The following is a 21,985-nucleotide window of genomic DNA, read 5'->3' as shown; positions in this document are numbered from 1 at the left end:
GGATTTCTCTATTTCATTACTTCCTCGGACAACAGCAAACATAGATCCATCCATCCATCCATCCATCCATTTTCCTCCGCTTATCCGGGGTCGGGTCGCGATGGCAACAGGCCAAGCAGGCTGACCCAGACTTCCCTCACACCAGCAACATGTTCCAGCTCATTCTGGGGGATCCCGAGGTGTTCCCAGGCCAGCTGGGAGATGTAATCTCTCCAGCGTGTTCTGGGTCTTCCCCGGGGTCTCTTCCCAGTTGGACGTGCCTGGAAAACCTCCAGTGGGAGGCGTCCAGGAGGCATCCTAATTAGATGCCCGAACCACCTCAGCTGACTCCTTTCGACGCAAAGGAGTAGCGGCTCGACTCCAAGCTCCCTCCTGATGACCGAGCTCCTTACCCTATCTCTAAGGCTGAGCCCGGCCACCCTACGGAGGAAACTCATTTTGGCCGCTTGTAGCCGCGACCTTGTCCTTTCGGTCACGACCCAGAGTTCGTGACCATAGGTGAGGGTAGGAACGTAGACCGAGTGGTACATTCAGAGCTTTGCCTTCCGGCTCAGCTCCCTCTTCACCAAGACGGCCCGGTGCAGCGCCTGCTTTACTGCTGCAGCCGCACCGATCCGTCTGTCGATCTCCCGCTCCATCTTACCCTCACTTGTGAACAAGACCCCGAGATACTTGAACTCCTTCGCTTGAGGTAGGCACTCCGTCCCCACCTGGAGGGAGCAATCCACCGGTTTCCGGCAGAGCACCATGGCCTTAGATTTGGAGGTGCTAACTCTCATCCCCGCCGCTTCACACTCGGCTGCAAACCGCCCCAGTGAATGCTGGAGGTCACGATCCGAGGAGGCTAACAGGACCACATCATCTACAAACAGCAGAGAGGCGACCCCGAGACCCCCGAACCTGACGTTCTCCACCCCCCGGCTGCGCCTAGATATCCTGTCCATAAAAGTCATGAACAGGACCGGTGACAAAGGGCAGCCCTGGCGGAGGCCAACACCCACCGGGAACATGTCTGACTTATTGCCGAGAATGCGGACACAGCTCCTACTGCAGTCGTACAGAGACCGGATCGCCTGTTGTAATGGGTCCGGCACCCCATACTTCTGCAGCACCCCCCACAAGAACCCCCGAGGGACCCGGTCGAAAGCCTTCTCCAAGTCCACAAAGCACATGTAGACTGGTTGGGCAAACTCCCAGAACCCCTCCAGTAGTCTTGCGAGGGTAAAGAGCTGGTCCACTGTTCCACGGCCGGGACGGAATCCATATTGCTCCTCTTGAATCTGAGGTTCGACAAACAGTCGGAGCCTCCTATCCAGCACCCTGGCATAAGCCTTCCCCGGGAGGCTGAGTAGTGTGATACCCCGGTAATTCGAGCACACTCTCCGGTCCCCCTTTTTGAAAATGGGAACCACCACCCCGGTCTGCCAGTCCATGGGCACTGATCCCGACCCCCATGCGACATTGAAGAGGCGTGTCAGCCAGGACAGCCCAACTATGTCCAGCGCTTTCAGCATCTCGGGGCGGATCTCATCCACCCCCGGCGCCTTGCCACCGAGGAGCTTTTTGACTACCTCAGCGGCCTCTGCCAGGGATATGGGTGAGCCTCCCCCTAGATCTTCAGGCGCTGCCTCCTCTGCAGAGGACATGTTGGTCGGGTTTAGAAGTTCCTCAAAGTGCTCTTTCCACCGCCCGACGATGTCCCCTGTCTGGGTCAGCAGACAGGGGACATCATTTTCTTTAACGTTGGCATTTTCAGGAAAGTGTGTCTGTCTTCAGAAGTTTATATATTTAAAAATAAAAATGTGTGACTGCTCTCATTGAATAGATTCCGTAAAGTGCCTAACACTAACAGTGTATTCTGCTGCAGTATTTATGATTATTTTTAGCTAGTTAACAGCTGTTCTGGATGTAAGTCAAGGGGGTCCAGCCAGCCTTTATGACAGGGCGTGCTGCAGTGTTTGCCACCTTCTTCTGTCTCCAACCTGCACTATCAGGATGAGGTGACTCGGACACTCATTCAGGCTGGTGGGATATATTTCTGTAATGGAATCCCAACACTGCTGAACAGTTCTCTTTTGAAAGTAGTTGTTGATATATTCCAGGTCTGTGTATCATCCGTTTATTTGATTCAATCTTACAAACAAAAGATTGAGTTCATTGCAAGGTCAAAGGGATAATTGGTAAAAAAACAAAAACTAGTTTAATAGGATCTACAGCACATACTGTGTATAGTTTAATGGATGATGGCAATTTTATTTATTTATTTGATATATTTTTACTTTTCATATAGAGCAGGTCTAGACCACCATTCCCCCGGCAACAAGTCACATCCGCTAACTGGAACAATTTGGGTGAAAGTAAATCAACTTGCACTCCGTTACAATATCTTTATTTATTTCTCTACATGTGTGTGTTGTGTGTGTATATCTGTGCAGGGTTGCATGCATACGTGTGTGTGTGTGTGTGTGTGTGTACAGTTTCACATGTGTGAGGCAACTGAACCGTGGTTTAAATCACGTTGGAACAAGAACAATGGAAACCAAACACAAGTGGAATCAATTCACAAGCACAACATCTAGCGTCTCAACAAAGACACACAGCTCAGAGGTTCATGTCATCAGATGAAAAGAAGTGATGGAGGGGAGACCTCCGACGTCCCAATACAAATTAGACCTTGATTTGATTTTAAAAGCATCACTCATACGGCGTGAAAGCACTGGCAACTGTATGGGATCATTTTGCAGCCGGAGGGAAATGCCATGAACAGACCTCCAGCGGAGCTGAAACATCCTTTGATTAAGACTCTTTGCTGAGACAGTCGATGGAATCGTGACCCAAGTTAAAGTGTCAATCACAGCAATGCATGTGGCTTTATATTCCCCCCTGATTTAATCAGTGTTTGATCATTTATGAGAAGACTCATTTTACCTTGTTCACATGGGTATATTACACTGATTGTGACATAAGAAAGACTATTAAACTTTAAGCTCCACTGTGTCATTGAAGTAAAAAACAAAAACAGCTAAATTATAGCAAAGATTTAAATACACACACCCAGAATTTGATAATGTATCATTTTTGAATATCATAGTCATAAGTTTGTAATTACACAGACTTTCACGAAGTTACTATTTAGCCCCAGACCACCCCACCACCCGACCCTCCACCTTCAGGAACCCTACCCCCACCCTTCCTTTTCAGTTCATGATGGTGCAGTTTGAATGACATGCAAGACCAGGCCCACATCGAGTGACGACTCAGTGGACGGCACTCCGCTCTACGACTTCACATCCTGCTTCTTTTTCTGGAATCTCCTGAACTGGGACTGGATGGCCACGGCGGCCTTCTCCGTCTCCGGGTTGTCCATGTCGATGTCAAAGTCCTGGGGGAGGTTGTTCTTGTTCTTCTCATCTGTGGAGAAAGGGGGGATTCACAAATCTCTTGATCATACTCGAACTTCAGCCAACCCTCCATTAGCTATCCCTGCTTATCCTTTAGAGGGTCGTGGGGGGGCTGGAGCCGATCCCAGCTGACATTGGGCCAGAGGTGGGTGCACCCTGGACAGGTTGCCAGTCAGTCACAGGGCTGACATACAAAGAGACATTCCCATTGGCAATGTAGAGTCTCCAATTAACCCAACTTGCATATCTTCCAACTCAAACTTGTTTTATGTTATTTATGATGACAACATTCTTAGCAGACTGCAGATGTCCCTCACATTGCCTATCAGGCACTACTACTCTATGGGTGATTGTCAAATATTTCCCAGTACTGTACTTTGTGTTTAGTGCTAACCAGTAAATATTAGCATGCTAACACATTGAGAAGGTGAACATGATACATTTTCATTCAATTTCCGGCAAAACATCAGCATATTAGCATTCTGACATTAGCATTTAGCTCAAAGCAGTACAGAAGTACAGAATTTGGTCTGCGCTCTCTCAAATGTTTTGTCGTCAATATACTTCCATATTAAAAAAAATGTTATTGCATTTACAAGAGAAAAGACTTGACGGATGAAGAGGAACTGCTTGGTTTGGCAAATGCGCATCCCCGCCTCCGTTAAAGAGCAGCACGGAGCTGCACGGAGCAGCACGGAGCAGCACGGAGCTGCACGGAGCAGCACGGAGCAGCACGGAGCTGCACGGAGCAGCACGGAGCAGCACGGAGCTGCACGGAGCAGCACGGAGCTGCACGGAGCAGCACGGAGCAGCTTCCCTGCAATTTTCTATGGGAACCATTCGGGACTGTGTCCCAAGTGGGTATCTTGCGCTGAGAATTAGTCTGTTCTTTATTTCTTCCTTAATTTTGATCCTTGTCAGGGTAAAAAAAAAGCTTATATTATTGTTTATTCAAAGAGAGGGAACACGCATAAAACATGCAGAGAAAACAGGTTTTATGGGCATTTTTTCTGTTCATTCATTGGGTGACCTCATCCTATCAGATGTAAATGTCATTACAGATGTCTGACATTCAATAAAAGGACAGTACAGAAGCCCACATATCAACAAAGAAGGTTACCTGCTCTCCACAGTCTGAGAGAGAACACATTGGTCTTTTATGACAGGAGACAGACTAATCATCCATTTATAAATAGCAGCAGACTTGTAGTCAAGCTTCTACATATTGATACTGTATAACACCATCCTGTGTGAAGATGGCGAGACAAGCCTCGTTGAAAGGAGAGGAAAAATAACTGCAGATTTAAAGGTTCAATATTACAAAAAAACATTATCATATACAGCAAAAAACAACAACACATCCTTAAGTGCCCAAATAATAAGTGTACAGTGAAGACTGAAGCCAAGTCAGTGCAAACACACAAGCAGATTAAAACAAGTGAAATGGTTTTGGTTTATGCGATGTGACCCAGTGAGGTATTTATTCGAGCAACTCAGTTGTCATGCAGCACAGCACTCTGTGCATGACTGTGCTGACCTCCTGTGTGACGTGAGCGCATAAACAGGGATTTTTCCAAATGGCCTACTTACGTTTGGATGGAACCTTTTGTTGACCTTGAGGCCCTTGGATGACACGTGTGGCAATGAAAATAAATTCATATTTCATGATTGCAGAAGCCACACAAACTCTCTCTGTCTGTCATACACACACACAAACACACACACACACACACACACACACATTCCTTCTCTAAAATTACCCCTGCTCCTCAGTGTCGATGACCTTTACACCACAGAGGGCACATCACAGTTTCAGTAATGTGTCGTGCTGCTGCATGAATGAATCATATTTCCCCAATGAATGATGGAAGTATTTCCATAAGAGGTTTGTGAAAGGTCACGGTCAAATTGGTTCCTGTGGGACTTAAAGCCTCCTAAGATTGTATGGACTGTGATTGATGACGGCCCAGTCTAAAGAGCACTGAGCAACTAAACGGTGAAGTCAAGCAATAAAAAGTGAACCACAGGTTCGACTATGATATATTAACAAACGATGGAAAAATAACAGATTTATTCCCTCAAACTAAGCAATTGTGTCCAATGGAAAAGGGTGAAAAAGTTATTGTTTTTTATACACACATGATGTCCTTTCAGTCAATCCCAACAGGTCATCACAGCTATCCAGTTGACATTAAGAAAAAAGCAACTTTCCATTGAAAAACTTGTGAAACCGATGTGAAGAAAATATTCTCAATATTCATGATGAAGATGTTTGGGGGAAACGTGCGTCCTGTTCTCTTTCTCTAAATAAATTCAAATTCAAAGAGATAAAATATAATATTCTGTGAATTTGCCAGTAAACACAAGTAACTGAGGGTGTATGTATGTAAATGTATGTATGTGTTCAATGTCTTCACTGACAAGGGATCATCATCTCTTTATTTCTTTCCATCTCTCCTTCATAATTTAGGTCTCCGATGTTTAATATCGTGATAATGTGTTGAATAAATATGATATAAATGATGGAAGAAACTTATACAAAGCTTTACAACACTGTTCATTTATTGGAGTGAATTAGAGTTCAGTAACCTTCCTAAACCAAAGAGCAATATAAAGAGTGAAAAAGTGTGTAAATGGGCAAATGTCAAATGAATGCAATTCATGCCTCTATGAAATTCAATTAAGCTGCCTGAAATCCCTCCTGATCACTGTTGAGATGTTTCCCTGCGGACTGAGCCTGAGCTGCAAGACACTTCATCGTCCCAGAAGTTGGGACAAAAATCCATTTCAACACGGGGTCCTAACAGCGTTATCAGCAGCCCCAGAGAGAGGAGAGAGGTGACACGTGGTCTCCAGGTACATAGGGCTGCTTTATGTGCCGGATGGGGCCACGGAGCCATTTAGCAGGCAATGGGCTGCTATTAACCTGCCGCATCCATTGTGTTAGGAGAAGGTTCACTTCAAGGAGTGGAGGTGATTACATTCAGTGATTCCTTCGTGTATTGTATCATATGCTGCCCTGAAACCTAATTTTATGGATGTGCAGGCTGCAGAAAGCACTTACAAGATATACAGTATCCTCTAGCATGGCTGAAACTAGGAGACCAAGTAACAGGACACAACCTGGTAAATGTATATTCATCATAATATTAGTTGTTTTTTTTAAAGCTAAGTTAACTACCGGTAATTCAAGCCAGACAGGAAATGTCCGGCTGATTCAGATTCATCTCATTATAGAAACAGGACTCCAACTTTGCCAGCATGACAGTTCTGCACTTAACACCATTTATGAAATTCAAAGAATCCTGCCAAGTATTTTACCGTTTATAACTCACAGGGTTGGAATTACATTATTATGCCAACAATACTATGGCCATGGCCGAGTGTTTCTCTGTCCTGTGAGTTGCTGCATGGTTCTTATATAAAAAACACAACAGAGATATTCAAATCAATTTCTCTGGCAAATTATCTCTGGTCACACTATGAAATACAGTACATTTTGGAATATTGAGACATTTTAGAAAAAATATGTGTGATACTATTTGAACTAACTGAACAAATGTATTGTTCACAAAATAAGCCGTTCAAGATGCAGAGTCATTTCAGTAGTCGAGTTTCAGTTTAATTGTCAAGTGTTTCTTAAATTAACACAAAATAAATAGTGAATGAGGTGCGTTTCCATCCACTGGTTTGGAGCGAATAAACTGGTGTAGTTTGGTTAGAAGTTAGCCGTAGGCTAGGCTATGCTTTACACATGGTTGCAGTAGAAGAAGTAGAGGTTGTTGACATGTGGTTTGCATAAACTTACAATGCCGATGAACATTTGTGGCGACTGGGTTGGAGATTTTAATGTATACATAATTGTGTCATCTGCGAACAGATGAGTTCTACCATCATCGAGGACTGATGGAAGATGATTTATGATTATAAAAAATAAGTGATTCAAGGATTGTCTCTTACCTTTGAATACTGTCTCTATATCAACTAATGCATGCAATTTATACTGTGATTGATTGTGCTTGTAACTTGACATATAATTCTACTTGTATGAAATATATATATATATATATATATATATATATATATACACTGTATATATTATATTCATACATTCTTATCCATTTCCTCAATAGACTTTGTTATTCAAATCAAATTACAATCAGATGAACTGTAGAATTAGAGTTTTCATTTGAGTTTGTGGGGTTTTGTATTTTATTGCATGATAATCAAAATCATATTTTCCTTAATAACAAAAGGGCAAAACTAGCCAAAGCTTTGTTCTCTTACTATATGTAATCGAGAAGCTGCTTATGCACCTTACAATAAATTGGTAAAAACAAAACATTAGTAATATTCTGTATTTCTGCATACTTGATGAGCATGGTTATAAAATACCTTGGCCAGCAGATGGTTTGCTGTTTCCAGTCATTGCTCCAGATGATTGTCTCTGCAAAGAAAACACAAAACAAATACCCTGTGTCAATAGTAGAATAGTAATAACTTTTTTTCTATTAGATATTTTTCATTTTGATAATATTCCACAAAATGCTCATTTGCAGTAAGTTAAACATTTAGATTCAAAGACATTTCTTATGTTGCCCACAGAGATCCTCTCACTAAACCCAGTCACAGTGAACATATTGCAGGTCGGCCTCTGCTCTGTCTGAGGGGAGCTGGGACGAGATGTGCTGATCTATAATCCATGTTTCTGCTGTAGGGGCACGCTCACTCTGGTGCTGCTTTAACAGCTCCCCAATGCTCCCTGACAGCCCGCTGCTGCTCTGCAACATTACAAGATACACTCAGCCTCCAAATGCAGAGACAAGTGTGTGTGAGAAGGTTTGCTGCAGTTTCACAATTCAGATCTTTACATTTTCCAATTATTCACTTAACATCTGGTGTTTTTCCACATTCATTTTATTATCAATGCAAGAGCAGATATGTGTTGTGTGATTTAATTTAGAGAACATTGTATTTCATTAATTCATCTACCCAGCAAAGACCATCTCTCCATCTCACCGTGCTCCACCTGAATTATTAATCCAATGAACTTCAAATGCCAAAGCAGTTTCAATGCGTGCGACTCAAGTGGGAACAAAGCAAAAATAAAACTGGCATGAGAAACCCGACATCTTCCTCCTGTTTGTCCCCGTGTGCCATCACGAGAGCCGGTGGAAGAGAAACTAGTTGGACAGTGTGACCATCTGTTTTTCTGTTTACGCACGTAACTCAAAGTGAGTCAATGCCGTCAGGATTCCCAGCACCACACAGACTCTCATCCGCTTGATTGTGCTCTGGTATTCAGTGCCACGCACCATACATCATACCTCCACCCACCAGGACACCAGCAAAGCAATCCAGGCGCCCGGGAGCAGAGCGGCAGTCGCATTTGAGTGATTGTCTCGGCGCAATCGAAAGATGCGGCGCAATATCGAGAAATGAAGACAAATGCGATATAAACTGAGATCAATAACCAGCTGCAACTTTTTGTGATTTTTTTTGTTTCTTTGGCTTCATAGCCTTCTCACACTATGAGCATATGGACCATGGCGGTAGGCACCAACAGATATGAGGGGAGCTTATTCCATTTCAAAGAGTTAGACTTCTTTTAAACTATGAAATATTTGCAGAGTTCTTAAGGGGGCTAAAATATCTCCTTGATCACACCATGATGACAAGTGTGTGCTATTTGCGTCTGGTGTTGTTTATAAAAGTATCCTGAGAAGGATGAATTTAAGTCATACCACACTGTTTCTGCAAACCTCAAAAGTTCTGACTTAAAAGCAACAATAATGTATATATTTTCATACTGAGGGAGTGAATCCTTTTCTGCTCTTCTTTTCGCAGCAGAACAGTACTTAGATCATCATCATCATTATTACAACAACCTCCACCCCTCTCTCTCTCGCTCTCTCTCTCTCTTCTCTTTCTGCCTGGATACAGTCGGGGCTTACATAACGGCTCCAGTCCTAATGTGCAATGGGATAACTCTCCTCACATTAGCACATTTCCCCCCACACTATTCCCTTTTTTTCTGCTCAACCGCTCCACTCCGGTGAAGGTTCTATCTCTCTCATGCTTTGCTTTAATGTGCCAGATGAACACAAAGGGAGAACAGTGAGAAGAAAAGGCCATTTGCATGAAACTCATTTGATTGTTTTCAGAAGCAGTGAGTGAATTTTAAATGAGATGTTTGTCGTGGCTCATCTCGGTCTTTGCTCGAGCTTGGGACCGCTTGATTCCCATAACTTATTCACTTCTAGCAGCTGAGGAGGTATCGTCGCTCAGTTTGCCAGCAGCATTGTTAACAAAGGACTCAAAACCTCATGAGAAAATTGTAGTTGAGTGAGTGGGTACAGCCGTGCTAATGTTTGCCCCTCTTTTGGGGGTGATTTTAAATCAAATAACCTGTACGACATCGCAGCTAAATTATGTTTCCTCTTACCAAACACGCACAGCTTCTGAGCCTGAACTCATCACAAACTATCAAAGTAAAAGCTTCGCCGTGTTTGAGGTATTTCCTCCATCGCAGGACGTTTTTTCTTCATACGTTATCTTTGTCTTGTTTTTAAGGCAAGATTATGTAACTTTTCACAGTCTTCTTAAAATAAACCTGCACTTACCGCCTTGTGGTTGTACGCCCCCACTAACCAGTCAAGTTGAAGTTGTATATCAATTCTTGAGTTATGGCAAAAAAAAAATAGATTTTGTGAGGTCACAGTGACCTTTGACCTTTGAGTGTAAAGGGAATACTGCTGTTAAAACGCACCTTATTTGTTTAAAGTATTTGCAAACCAAATGTTATTGCACTTTTGTTCATATAGCAGTACTTTTAAAATAAAACATAACAATTGCACATAACAATGCGTTTAATCGCAATTAATCGCAGAAAAATCATGCGATTAATCGCGATTACAGATTGTAATCGTTGCCCAGCACTAATATATATATATATATATATATATATGTATATATATATAAATGTCAATAATAAAAATAGAATATAACAAATCCCAAAGGGGTTTTGCTGTTTAAGCAGTACTTGGTATGTTAGTTATACTGAATCATCATTGTCAGTTATGGAATCAGTTTGGCAGTGGAGTTGCCTTCAGTGGTGACTGATAGCAACACTGTCAGCTCAGCCAGAATGCACAGTACATTGGTTCCTCGCTAAAAGCCTATTAAAAAAACCCAGAAACAATCATAATCTGATAACTAATGCTAACAGCTATTGACCTTGTCAACAGTGCTTGAAAAAGGCCAAAGTTTGTACTGAATCAAACATTACAGCCTGGACAAGCAACAGACTGAACTCATCACTGGACTCAAGACTCAGAATCAGCACTGAATGTCATGGCCATTTGAACAGTGGTGCGTTTGCTTACTGTTGATGTGAGGGAATGCTGAAGTGCCTTTGAACAGTGAAGAGTTAACTGACTGACATGCACACTCAGGTGCATATGAGCAGTAATGCGACTGCTTACCTTACTACATAGTCAGTGTGTATAATGATTCATATCAGCAAAGGGATTCGTAATCTAGTATTTTTTGTATCAAATCCTTCTTTCTCTTCCTGTGATACATACATAAATGCATCCAACTAAATGTGAACTGCGCTAGCTAACCTCCCTTATCATATAAAACCACACATGACCGTTAGCTTGTGGAAGCCAGCAGAGTGATGATTTAGGTCTAATAATTAATTTCTGCCTTGTCTTACTCCTCCTGATCTTAAGGTGTTAGTGGAGACCAACGGTCCTCTACAGCAGGGGTTCTTAACCTTTTTGACCTCGGGGCTCAACTTTTCAAGTACAAAGTGTCCCGGGGCCCATTCAGATATTAATACTATTAGTTTAACTAATTGATCTCACTCTTGGTTTGATTTGTATTCAATAACTATATTGTTACCTGTTCAACTCCACCCCTATTTTGGAGCAAAACCGCCTAAAATGACATACCCAAATTAAAATGGCTGTAGCTTCTGAACCACTGTGACTATATGCATCAAAAGTGTCAGAAAACCTGTAGGTCATACAGAAACAGAGCAGTGGGCCTTTGGAGTCAGTAAAAATTGAAGATTTATGTCCGCATAAAATAAAAAAAGAATCTTTCAGTATAAATAACTGCCCGTGGCTGTATCTGTACAGGTAAAGGACAGTATAGGGCTGTAACTACACTATCAGTGAACAACGGCCTCAAATTTGAAGAAGATTGGACAAAGTATGACCATTCTACAGTGTGTCTTCCATGAAGAGATCCAGGCGGAGCTCTAAAAGGATATTTGAGACCCAAATGGACACATGGTAACCAAATGATATTCTGACACACTAAAGGTGTTTCTCCCTTTATATTTTGATATTATATTATTTTCCTTTTATTTTTAGCCTTTGCAAATTGCAAAAACTATGTTGCAAAAACTGTCGCTGCCCATCATCGTGTGTGAGTAGCGGACTTGCTGTGCGTAATGGCTGCGACCGAGCACATGATCGAGTATGCGGTAACTCAGTTACGCAAGGTTATACGTTGGGTGACGGCTTATAGAAGTGGGAAATAAGGTTTGTATTATAAGGACTAGTGTTTTCAGAAGCCACTAGCTCCATGGTAACATCCGCTAGCACATTGTCGGGTCTGTAATGTGTCTTTTTCCGTCGAAATGCTGCAAGATCCGACTTGCAGCGGTCATGGCGACTTTGGACAGTGTGAGTTTGGGCTCCTTTTGTGAAAAATCCATCAGAAATGAAAGAAAATCGATGATTTTTTTGCAAAGATGAGGATGTTGGGCATGCTGGGATACCAAACACAGCCATGTTTTGTGACGTAGATTGCGCAAGCAAGCCGTAGGAACGGAAGGGGAGGGGATCGAGGACGCCGGCGTCCTCGCGGAGTTGAACAGGCAAAACCCTTGTCAAATAAATGAGATGATACAATGTGATGATCACAAAGACATTTATTTATCATGTGTATGTAAACCTGCATACACAACAAGAAGCCCACGAGCGTTGGATGTTTCGTCGCTGGGTGTCGCTTTAGTTTCGAAGGCTTCAGTGCTTCGTTTGATAGCATTAGCCCACATTCCACACACTGAGCCCTCGGCTCTGCCTCGTTGCCTCCGTTCACAAAGCCGTACTTAAGAAAGTCAGGATTGTACTTGCGCACACATTTAGACTTTTGGGGGGGGTACACCACTGTTTTCATTTTTTCTTTTTAAAAACGTATCCATAACTTTCGCTACAGGCTAGCGGCTAGCTGAGTGTCTTCTTCTGCTTATTGGAGCTTGTTAAACAACTGACTGACGCATTACCGCCACCAGGTGGTGGGAAGCTATATTGTAACTGAGCGTCTCATATCTCTGGTGTCTTCAATTGATAACCTATGCGGCCCTCGCGGCCCACAGGTGCAAAACTGAAAGTTTTTTGCGGCCCTCTAGGTGGCCGCGGCCCCATGGTTAAGAATCACTGGTCTACAGCTCTGCATCGCTCCATTTTCGGCCAAATCATTTTCAGACCGATGCATGGAATCATCATTGTAGCATCATTGTAGCATATCTGAACTCCTCTCTCTGTCTGCGGACGTCCACCTTTCATTAACCCTCACACTTGCCAGGCTGTGACCTCCACTTCATCACATTCCCGTCTCATTAAAAGGATCACACCTGATACAGGGGCTGGCACAGCCTGCTATCGTGATGATAAGCAACTGGCAAAGGAGCAGGTGCCACAGGAGCTTTTGCTGTATATAATTAGAAATACTGAAGAAACAAAGAAGAAGGAAAAGAAAGTTTATAGCAGTGTTAGAAACACCGCGATTAGAAATGCTTTGTAAAACGCTTTACAAAAGACTTTTAAAAGCGGATCAAATCAGAAGAAGCTAGAGGTAAGAAGAAGCATGAAGAGTTAGGTGAAACTAACCCCAAAAAGAGGTTTGAATGGTGATTTGGAAGATGAGATTTGGTCAGGCTAAGCCTCTCAGGCAGGCCGCTGTGAACTGTCAGAGTGCTGATGGCAGAAGACTCCATTTTTTAATCTACATTTGGGAGCAGTCAGATGGGAGAGACCTACATACTTTTAATCTAGGCTTTGGAGCAGCCAGTAGGAACCTGCCGGGTTCACACAGGGTTAAAGGGTGTGTGTGTAATGACATGCCTGAGCTATCCATGCGCTAAAGCTGCTGTTGTGAAAAAATACCGACATTGTATCGGCCTAAATCCCCCAGTGGAACCACAATAGAACTGTGTCCCATTACAGTACCCTGGAGGTTCCCTCCAAATTAATTTCAGGGGTGACTGGCAGAAAAGCACCTCAGTGCTGCGGATGTGATGAATTGATACCCGACTGTCCCACTGGGAAGCCACCACATAGTCCAGTATTCAGTGAGTGTCAAAATAAATATCATGTTGTTTAGATTTAAGGTCCATATATCAGTCTCCTTCTTAGCTAGAGCAGTGGAGACACATCAACGCACCAACAATCTAAAACATTCACTATCTACACTTTCATCTGACATTAAGAATAATACATTTCATTTGTTCTCACACCTCTTGCTGTTATTTGGGATCACCAAAATGTTCAAACCGTTCATCCATCCTAGCATCCGTTCCTTTCAATACCAGCTTTTGCTGTGCAGTATTAGTACAATCCTAATTCTGCTAAGAGGTAACCCATATGAACACGCTACATGAAACCAATACTGATTTGACTCAGGGTTGAGCTCACTGGACACATCCAGACTACAGTTTACTCTCTGCATTCATCGTAAAAGTGATCATACTATCATGCTTATTAATACTAGACCAGACTGCTACACAAACACACAAACATCAGCACCAATCCAAAGCAACAGACACTCTTTCGGGCCAGCCAAACAGCACGGCTCCTCATTAGGAAGCTGGACGAGGGATGGCAAGTCTCTCATGCCGTCAGTGCCAATAATGTGGCGAGCTACACTGAGCCTCACCCTGGTGTTGCCGGCTGGTGTTTGAGCAGGGCTTGTGCGATGCCGTGTCGTCCCCGAGGATGAACCGCCGTGTGTGCTTGCTCCCGGTCCCATATGCCGGAGACAGCGGGAGCTTGACAAATGGATGGCAATGACGATAATTACATTGCTAATGATGATGTCCTTCTGCACAGTGTATGTGCCACATATGGCTCTGTCTGCCGCGGTTGACTGACGATGTGCAAAGCTTGATAAACACTAGAAATTATGATTTTGTTCTCCCTCGAGCTACTGTTTTTTTAAATGACAGAGAATACAGTATCCTTTTAAATGAAAAAAAACTGAAATAGATGGCATGCTTTTGGCCAGACTATTGCATTTAATAGTTCAATATATTTAGATTAGTTTTCTGTTTTCTGATTTCGAACAGAAACAGCAATACTTGGACTGTTATTGCTGCAGAGTGCATCCATACAAATGAATTACAGCTGACAGATTGTTTTTTGCAGTATCAGGAAAGGCTCAAATGTGCGTCCACAGAGTCAGGATGAGCTGAATTGCTGCCGCTTCTGTCACCGCTTCCTTTTGTGATGCTTATGTGTGTTTATGAAGCACCACGCTGGCACGAAGGGTTGGAGTGAACATGGAGGGAATTGGTGAAATAAATAAATTACCTTCCCAGTGTGTGTGTGTGGGGGGGGAGCTATTTTTGGTTCTTATGGCAGCTCGGGCTCCCCAGAGAGACTCCATGCTGCACTCAGGATCTATTAACAATTTAACGAAGAGACAGCGAAACTAGGTCACAGACAGCTCAACCCAGCATCAGTGTAACTCCTGTGCAGCCTCCCCACCAGCAGACTGAACGCGGGGCGATGATGCCACGATGGTGGACAGTGCCATCTGTCAGTGACTGAAGAGTCAGTGACTGTGCTGTCACTGACTCTTCTGTTAAAACCTAGCTTTGCAAGCAGCTTTTGGAGATGAGCAGCAACTTGCCTTTCTTTTGATGATGTACCACGCTGTATAAGAAACAACGTCACAGTGAGACATTTACAGAGCACTACAACCAAGTTTAAAATAGAACTATTTTTTATAAGTGATTTAAAACATTTGCTAAAACAAAGCCCTTATTCAAACAAGAGGGAAACTCCTTTCGCAATGGACAAAAAAAACAAAAACAGAAACACCCACTAACATCTGGCTTTTGTGTTTAGTGGGAAAGGTTACAAGAATTAATTCCCGAAATAAATTACTCCGCATTAGTCACGGGTATTTATCGGCTCCAGCTCCGATCGGCACTGATGACACCTGGGTGAACGCGCTAATTTCTGCCCCCCTTTTCTGTGTCATCTCAGCCACAAATTCTGTCATTCTCCATACAGTTTGCAATCGAACATCCTTCCAAATTAGTCAGCACCGAGTTAGAAGAGACTAAATAAGTAACGGATATAAAACCAGTAACCAACCTACTGTTTACGAACCCTGTTTTCCACCTGTCTACTCGCAATGGGAAAGGAGTCTATCGCCTATTTTATTTTTTTATAGTTTTTTTCTTTGAATGTCTTTGTCAGTGTGGTGCAGCCAAAAATTCTGAAAAATTAATCAAATTCGGAAGTGCCAAAAACTGCAGTTCCTCAAATGGCCACTTAAGGCTCCCAAAGCGAGTCAATCCTCATAGACTCCCATGTTAAAATCCCAAACTTTACATTATAATTAAACATGTTTACAGCTTGCTACAAAAACGGGTTTGGTCTCTATAGCTAATATCCCCGTTCATGACAACTGTTGAATTTTTTGATATATCGTTAAATTCATATTAAGGCCTCAAGTTATGCATAATTAAGGGAGTGGCCATTTGGAGTGACAGGTGGGTGCCTTCTCAGGTTGCTATCTGCTAACTGTCTGCTCTGCTCTGTCACCCAGGCCTGCCTCCGCTCTTTACCAATCTCTGGATTAGCAGGGACTTCGGCTCTGTCGCACTGCCAAGATGGTGGACATGCGGCGATGTCGGCAACCCACTTTTAGCTTTACAACTGCTCTTCAGAAACTGATCGGGGACGTCAAGAAGAATACGTTCATAAACTGTACAAGAAGTCTACGGCGCAAACGCAGGTGGCTCTGGGAAAACAATGCAGTGTTGCCCGGCAACAAAGTTCAGTTTTTGGCGTCACCCAACGTGACATCATCCTGCAAGACTGTGGCTAAGTAGAGAGCAGGGCCGCCCTTCAATCAGAGGATCGGCGGTTCGATCCCCGGCAAGACACTTAACCCCAACAATTGCTCCCGTAGCTGTGCCTACGGTGTCATAGAATCTGAATTGTAAGTCGCTTTGGATAAGAGCATCTGCTAAATGACTGTAATGTAATCAGTGAAACTCTGCTATCTCTAGCACAGTATTAGCTGTCAACATTTTGCACCAACACCGCTTCCGAATGGACACTGGACTCCAGATCTAAGACTTCTTCTCCTGTGTGAATCCAAGACCCACTTCATTTCCCTACTAATTAACTGTCCACAACAAAGCAGGTCATTCGTTCATCTGCTATGTTAATGTCAACAATATAGAAAAAAATGAAAGCCAATTCCGATTCACTACCAGCCCTTCAGGAAAATATGTCAACTGAAAGTTGGCGTAATGCTGTAAAATGTCTGTCCTTAATTGAAACTGTGTTCCCAGTAAAGAAGAAATATGATGAAAGAGGATGTTTATGTAGCAGTGGGATAATAAGAGTGTCCTCTTCTCGTGCATTGAGACTGTTGTTTTTGACAGAAAAGTTAGAATATGAAAGCTGGCCCGACTTCCTTATTCATCTTTATCTGACGCTGACACATCCACTAATTAAAGTGAGTCAGTTACACCCCAGACTTCAATTAAATTGGTACTATTAATCTTGAAGACAGCTTTGTAGATGAAGAAAAAAATGGGTAAAAAGGAGTGACTACTGGGGGGGGCAATTATAAAGCTCCAGTGACTGATAAAGTTAGCATTGCCATCACTCTCTTTAGCCTGGAAAATGGCAAATGTTTAGATAGTGTAGTAATGCTTACATGCCATAGAGTTTATTATTACCTTTCTAATGGTGACGCTTAAGAGACATATTAAGGCAAAACAAAAAAGAAACAGCTGCATGATACACACCACTAGGTATTAGTGAGATTTGTTGTTGTTTTTGTAGTTTGGGTAAAATGCCCCTTTTAAATCTCAACAGATCTGCTATACCAAGGAGAAACTTCTTTCAATCACCTAAATATGTACAATAGCATCGTTACAGTGTAAGGGAGGCACAGTTTGCCTTCCAGCTGGATTCATTCAAGTGAAACTAATGGCATAGCAGCATGGTTTCCCCATAGAACATTAGCATGCATTAGGCAGAGTATGGCCCTCCCAGCAGCATATATCAAACTGCACAGACCATTCCTTCTCACTATCTGTCACAAAGCAATTGGAAACAATCTGGAGGGTGTAATTAAAAGGGCGAATGAGCAACATCTTTACTGCTCTGCTGCACAAAGTACCTATAATAATCGATCTGCAGATGTTGACAGGGATCAGATCTGGCTCACGTTCCATCCAGGTCCAAAAAACATTCCACTACTGTTGTGTAGCTGCTCGCAGATGACAAGTGGCGCAGCAAACAGATCCAGTGACGAAAACAAAATGCATGGATCAAAAGCCCTCCCTCCCCCCAAGAAATGAGGAGGAGGTTTTCAGGTACGCCACATCCTGTGTTGTTTCCGTTGGATCACCGCTGTAATTAGCTGGCTCACTTGAGTGTGACTTTATCCTTTGTGTCAGTTACAGGCAGTCACAGAGGGGGAGACAGAGGGGGAGGCGAAGCCTGGGTCAGCGGATGAGGAGACATCTTTCTGACTGGTAGATTTAATTTAGTACAGCTTTACAAATCTATTGTTTTAATCCTCATTCAGCCCATGCTAAAGTGCAAAAAGACAGATAATAATCTACAAGAGACATACGGATAATGCACACAAGCACACAAGTTGTATTCCTTTAAGGTGACTATATACTATTGCAGATTGAATCAGTGTATTATGAGGCAGTCTGTGATATGAACAGCTTTATGAGACTTTAAACAATCCCTCTGAGAAATGGTGTGTGACATTTGAACAGCCTGTGAGTTCTACGCAAAAGCTGGTGACGCTACTATAGCACTGATTTTGGCAATTGAGGTGTAATCTGCTGTGGTGTCCTCTTGTGTTGACCGTTCACATCCCACTCCTAAATCACCGATGTTTGTCGTTTTCTCTCCACAAAGCCTGGGGTGTTACAGCGAGGGAAGGCACCGCCAAAGCCCGCTGACTGTTTAGACGGATTACAGATTATTTCAATGTATAATCTCTGTTCATTGTTTAAAACCGGATTAAGGTCAAGTCTACGAGCCTCGCAACAAATCACAGAGAATTTGTGGATTTAAATTGTGTTTACATTTCGGGTCAGTAAGTGAGAAAAGAATCACATTAAAATCCAACGCGCTTCGAATGGTATTTAAACGTTTTACTCCGAAGTTGCAAAGGGCCTTTTTCTCTTCAATCTAATCAGCACTTTGGGCCCGATTGCAATCACTTTGTCAGTCTTCAGTTAGCAAAAAAGGCGTTTTAAGGAAATCCATCCCCGACTGCTTCTCCCCATCTCAGCATGCTGTCCTTTTTTACATTGATCAGCAACTTTGAACACTCTTATCTCATTCATTTGATAAAAAAGGGCTCTAGTCTACTTTGGTTGATGAAACAAATGGCTTTGCCAAGTCGTCACCATAGCCACCGCTCTCACTGTAATTACAATGCGTGGTGGGTGAACACAGCGAGAGACCACTTAAATGTCGATGCACTGATTGAAGGACAGGGTCGCCTGTGGCAGTATTAAAGCGGGCATCCTCGATAATTGCGTTTTCAAGCAGATTTATACAGATGACTAACAACCCAGTCGCCTGAAAATATTGTGCCATTGTTCATCCGTTGAATGTCGACGTTTCTGAACCAGGGGATCAAAGCAGATATGGTTTTGGGTGAGTGGCTAACCTGCAATGGGGTACGGAGGATATCATTACTGTTTGCTGAACATCTCTAAAGTGGAACTGACATATCTTGGCAACCGATTGGCATCTGGCTGGAGCCTCTCCACCGAGTGCCATCTAATTAAAGTTTTGTTGAACAACCTGAGGCTCAAGTAGAGGGGGGAGTAAGTCTCCAGAGGACAACAGCAGGCACTAATGACAGCGTGAATATTCACATCAGATGGGTTGAAAAGATGCTTGTTTTGTTAAATCAAAACAGCACAATATCTCAAAATTGAGGCTGATGTCACAATTATTACACAACTATGAATGATGATCTACTGCAATTCATGCGCAGTATAAGGTGGGAAACTGGGTTGATTTTGAGAAATAGCCACACTAATACTAATATGTGGTGAAATGACAGACTCCGACTCCAAAGCGTTGTGAACGCCTCCGTGTTGTCATAATTTGTGAGATAGGGCAGCAGAGGAATGCTGAATTGTTCATCACTATGGTGACAGTCCACCCATTTAAGCTACCGTCACCACAGGAACCTCAAACTGCTTGATGTTTATGGACGAAGCTGAAGATGAATCAGCCGCAGCAATACCAACCAGAGACTCGGTTATGGCCCAGTATCCTATTATATAACAATTAATTTGGCAATTATATTGATTTGTACAATAGCAACTATAGATATTGTGTTGTTTTAATATGTTATTTCTCTGGTTGGGAAGCAGTTTGGATCGAGTGGATTGCTGTAATAGTGACAGTGAAACATGTCTTTTGGGCTTTTAAAAAAACTGATTATTAATAAAAGAAACGCCTGCTCTTGCCTGAGATGATATTATCAAAGGGCCCCTCGATAAACAAGCTGCTACAAAGAGGCTAAGTCATTCCACAGGATTTGAAAGACAGGCGGCTAGAGGCAATGGAGCCAGATTTCTCAGTTTTTTTAGAGGAAATGCTCCAATCTGGACATCTTTATGATTCTAGAGAAATGTACATCCCCTCTGCTACTTTGTGCGAGTCTGAGTGGAGTTAAGGCGGTGGAGCGTGGAGGGAGACGGAGCCCACCATTGTTTTTTATTTTTATTATTCATTCAGAGCAACGTACTCTTGTCTCCATCACTGACATGAGATGGAACTGAGTTTTGTTATTTTTCATGTGTAATGTCTTATTTATAAGTCCTCATCTGTACAGCAGTACACCAGAGGGTAGGGGAGAAGTCGACGACCTGACTGTGTCCCGAGTGTGTGTGTGTGTGGGTGTGACATCGCAAGTCCGCATTAAAAGATTCATAAGGATTGAAGTGGCAGCTGGTGTTCATAACAGTGCACACACACACACACACTTACACATAAACAACTTGTTTTTATTTCATATTATCGAGGAATATCTCAGCAGTTTTCTACATAATAAAGCTTCAACAGAGGACGACATGCTGCAGCTGAGGAGAGACCACCAGGACTTGGCACCGTACAACATACAGCAGGACCCAGATTCAAAGATGACTTCTACTGCATTTCGTGCTTTTAGTGGGTCCAGCTCCTTGTGGTGAACGAAGACACGATGGGGTCTGATTGGAGCCAGGCTCACTTTGTGACGTTTTATTTCTTAGCAGCAAGCCTACAATAATTCAGTGACTATTGGATGTGTTTGTTGCCCGTGAATCATCTTTAAGGGAAGACTCTCGCTGGGGGTCCTTTCTAATCTCCACTCTACAAGTTGTAATGGCTCGGCCCCCAATGAAATGATGCATGGACTAACTGTGTAGGTCAATACTGCCTCTGCTTCATCTGGCATGTGCTCATGCTGGGCTGAGCTTTAGTTTGAAATGTCACAGTTGAGCCATATTAACCAACAAGGATATATATATCTATAGTCTGTGCAAACGGCACGTGCCCTGGCTGTCATTTCAAGTTTCAGAGTTGACAATTGCCTCTCAGACCTGCTGCCTAAACAAATAAATAAATACAAAAATGTCACTGTCCTTAATTTATTGTTGGCCAGTCAGCAGGAGTGCAACTGCAAATCAGTCTCCATCAGAGTCGTGATTAACAGAGTGATTAATCAACTTGTGCACAGCGTCACGTATGATTTCGCGGTCCGATGGCACGTGCGCGGGAAAACAATATTAATAAAGAAGCCGTTACTCCAAATTCACCCATGCAATACGTGTCACGATTACATACAGGCATGCACACAATTCAACAGATAAAGCTATGAAAAGTTCAGGTAGCTGAGCAAAGCGCGACGTTTGGGAGGCGAATGGTTTAACAACCAACACTGAGCTTAACATGTCATCAGCTTCTGTTGCTCAGTTAACTTAGAAGTGCTTAAAACACCAGAGTCACCGCAGGATGACATGAAGCAGAAAGAAGCACCTACCTCACTCATGGCTGCGCGCTCTGTGTGTGTGCGTGCGTGCGTTTCTGCGTGGTTTCCCGGTGATCTGCGATGCGCACCGTCCAGTTGACTGAAGGAAGGCAATACACTACAGTCCTCTCCAAACCGCACCACTCGCGCGGTCTGCTTTTATAGCCCTGGCAGCGCCGCTTTCTTCAACCGCGTCTCCATGAAAACCAATAGGCACGTGGGTCTCTCTCTCTCTCTCTCTCTCTCTCTCTCTCTCT

The 21,985-nt window shown here is 43.1% G+C and overlaps 1 protein-coding gene across 2 annotated transcripts in view; it reads right to left on the bottom strand.

Moving 5' to 3' along the window:
- Window positions 1-1,926: 1,926 nt before the first annotated feature.
- LOC116389069 (calmodulin regulator protein PCP4-like) overlaps window positions 1,927-21,985 on the bottom strand; it is a 24,645-nt gene continuing 4,586 nt past the window's right edge. The window contains exons 1-3 of one of the 2 annotated variants that reach the window (XM_031857480.1): window positions 14,355-16,565; window positions 7,797-7,848; window positions 1,927-3,411 (exon numbers count right to left, since the gene is read on the bottom strand). In XM_031857480.1, the coding sequence (XP_031713340.1) occupies window positions 3,278-3,411; window positions 7,797-7,848; window positions 14,355-14,447 (279 nt within the window). In that variant the 5' untranslated portion in view covers window positions 14,448-16,565 and the 3' untranslated portion in view covers window positions 1,927-3,277. Of the gene's footprint in view, window positions 3,412-7,796; window positions 7,849-14,354; window positions 16,566-21,985 lie in introns of those variants that run through there. The other variant, XM_031857479.1, reaches the window with a different exon arrangement.

Source organism: Anarrhichthys ocellatus, unplaced genomic scaffold (assembly GCF_004355925.1).
Source record: "Anarrhichthys ocellatus isolate YVR2014 unplaced genomic scaffold, GSC_Weel_1.0 scaffold18, whole genome shotgun sequence".
NCBI classification, from domain to species: Eukaryota; Metazoa; Chordata; class Actinopteri; order Perciformes; family Anarhichadidae; genus Anarrhichthys; species Anarrhichthys ocellatus.
This window is presented reverse-complemented; position numbering and strand designations above follow the sequence as displayed.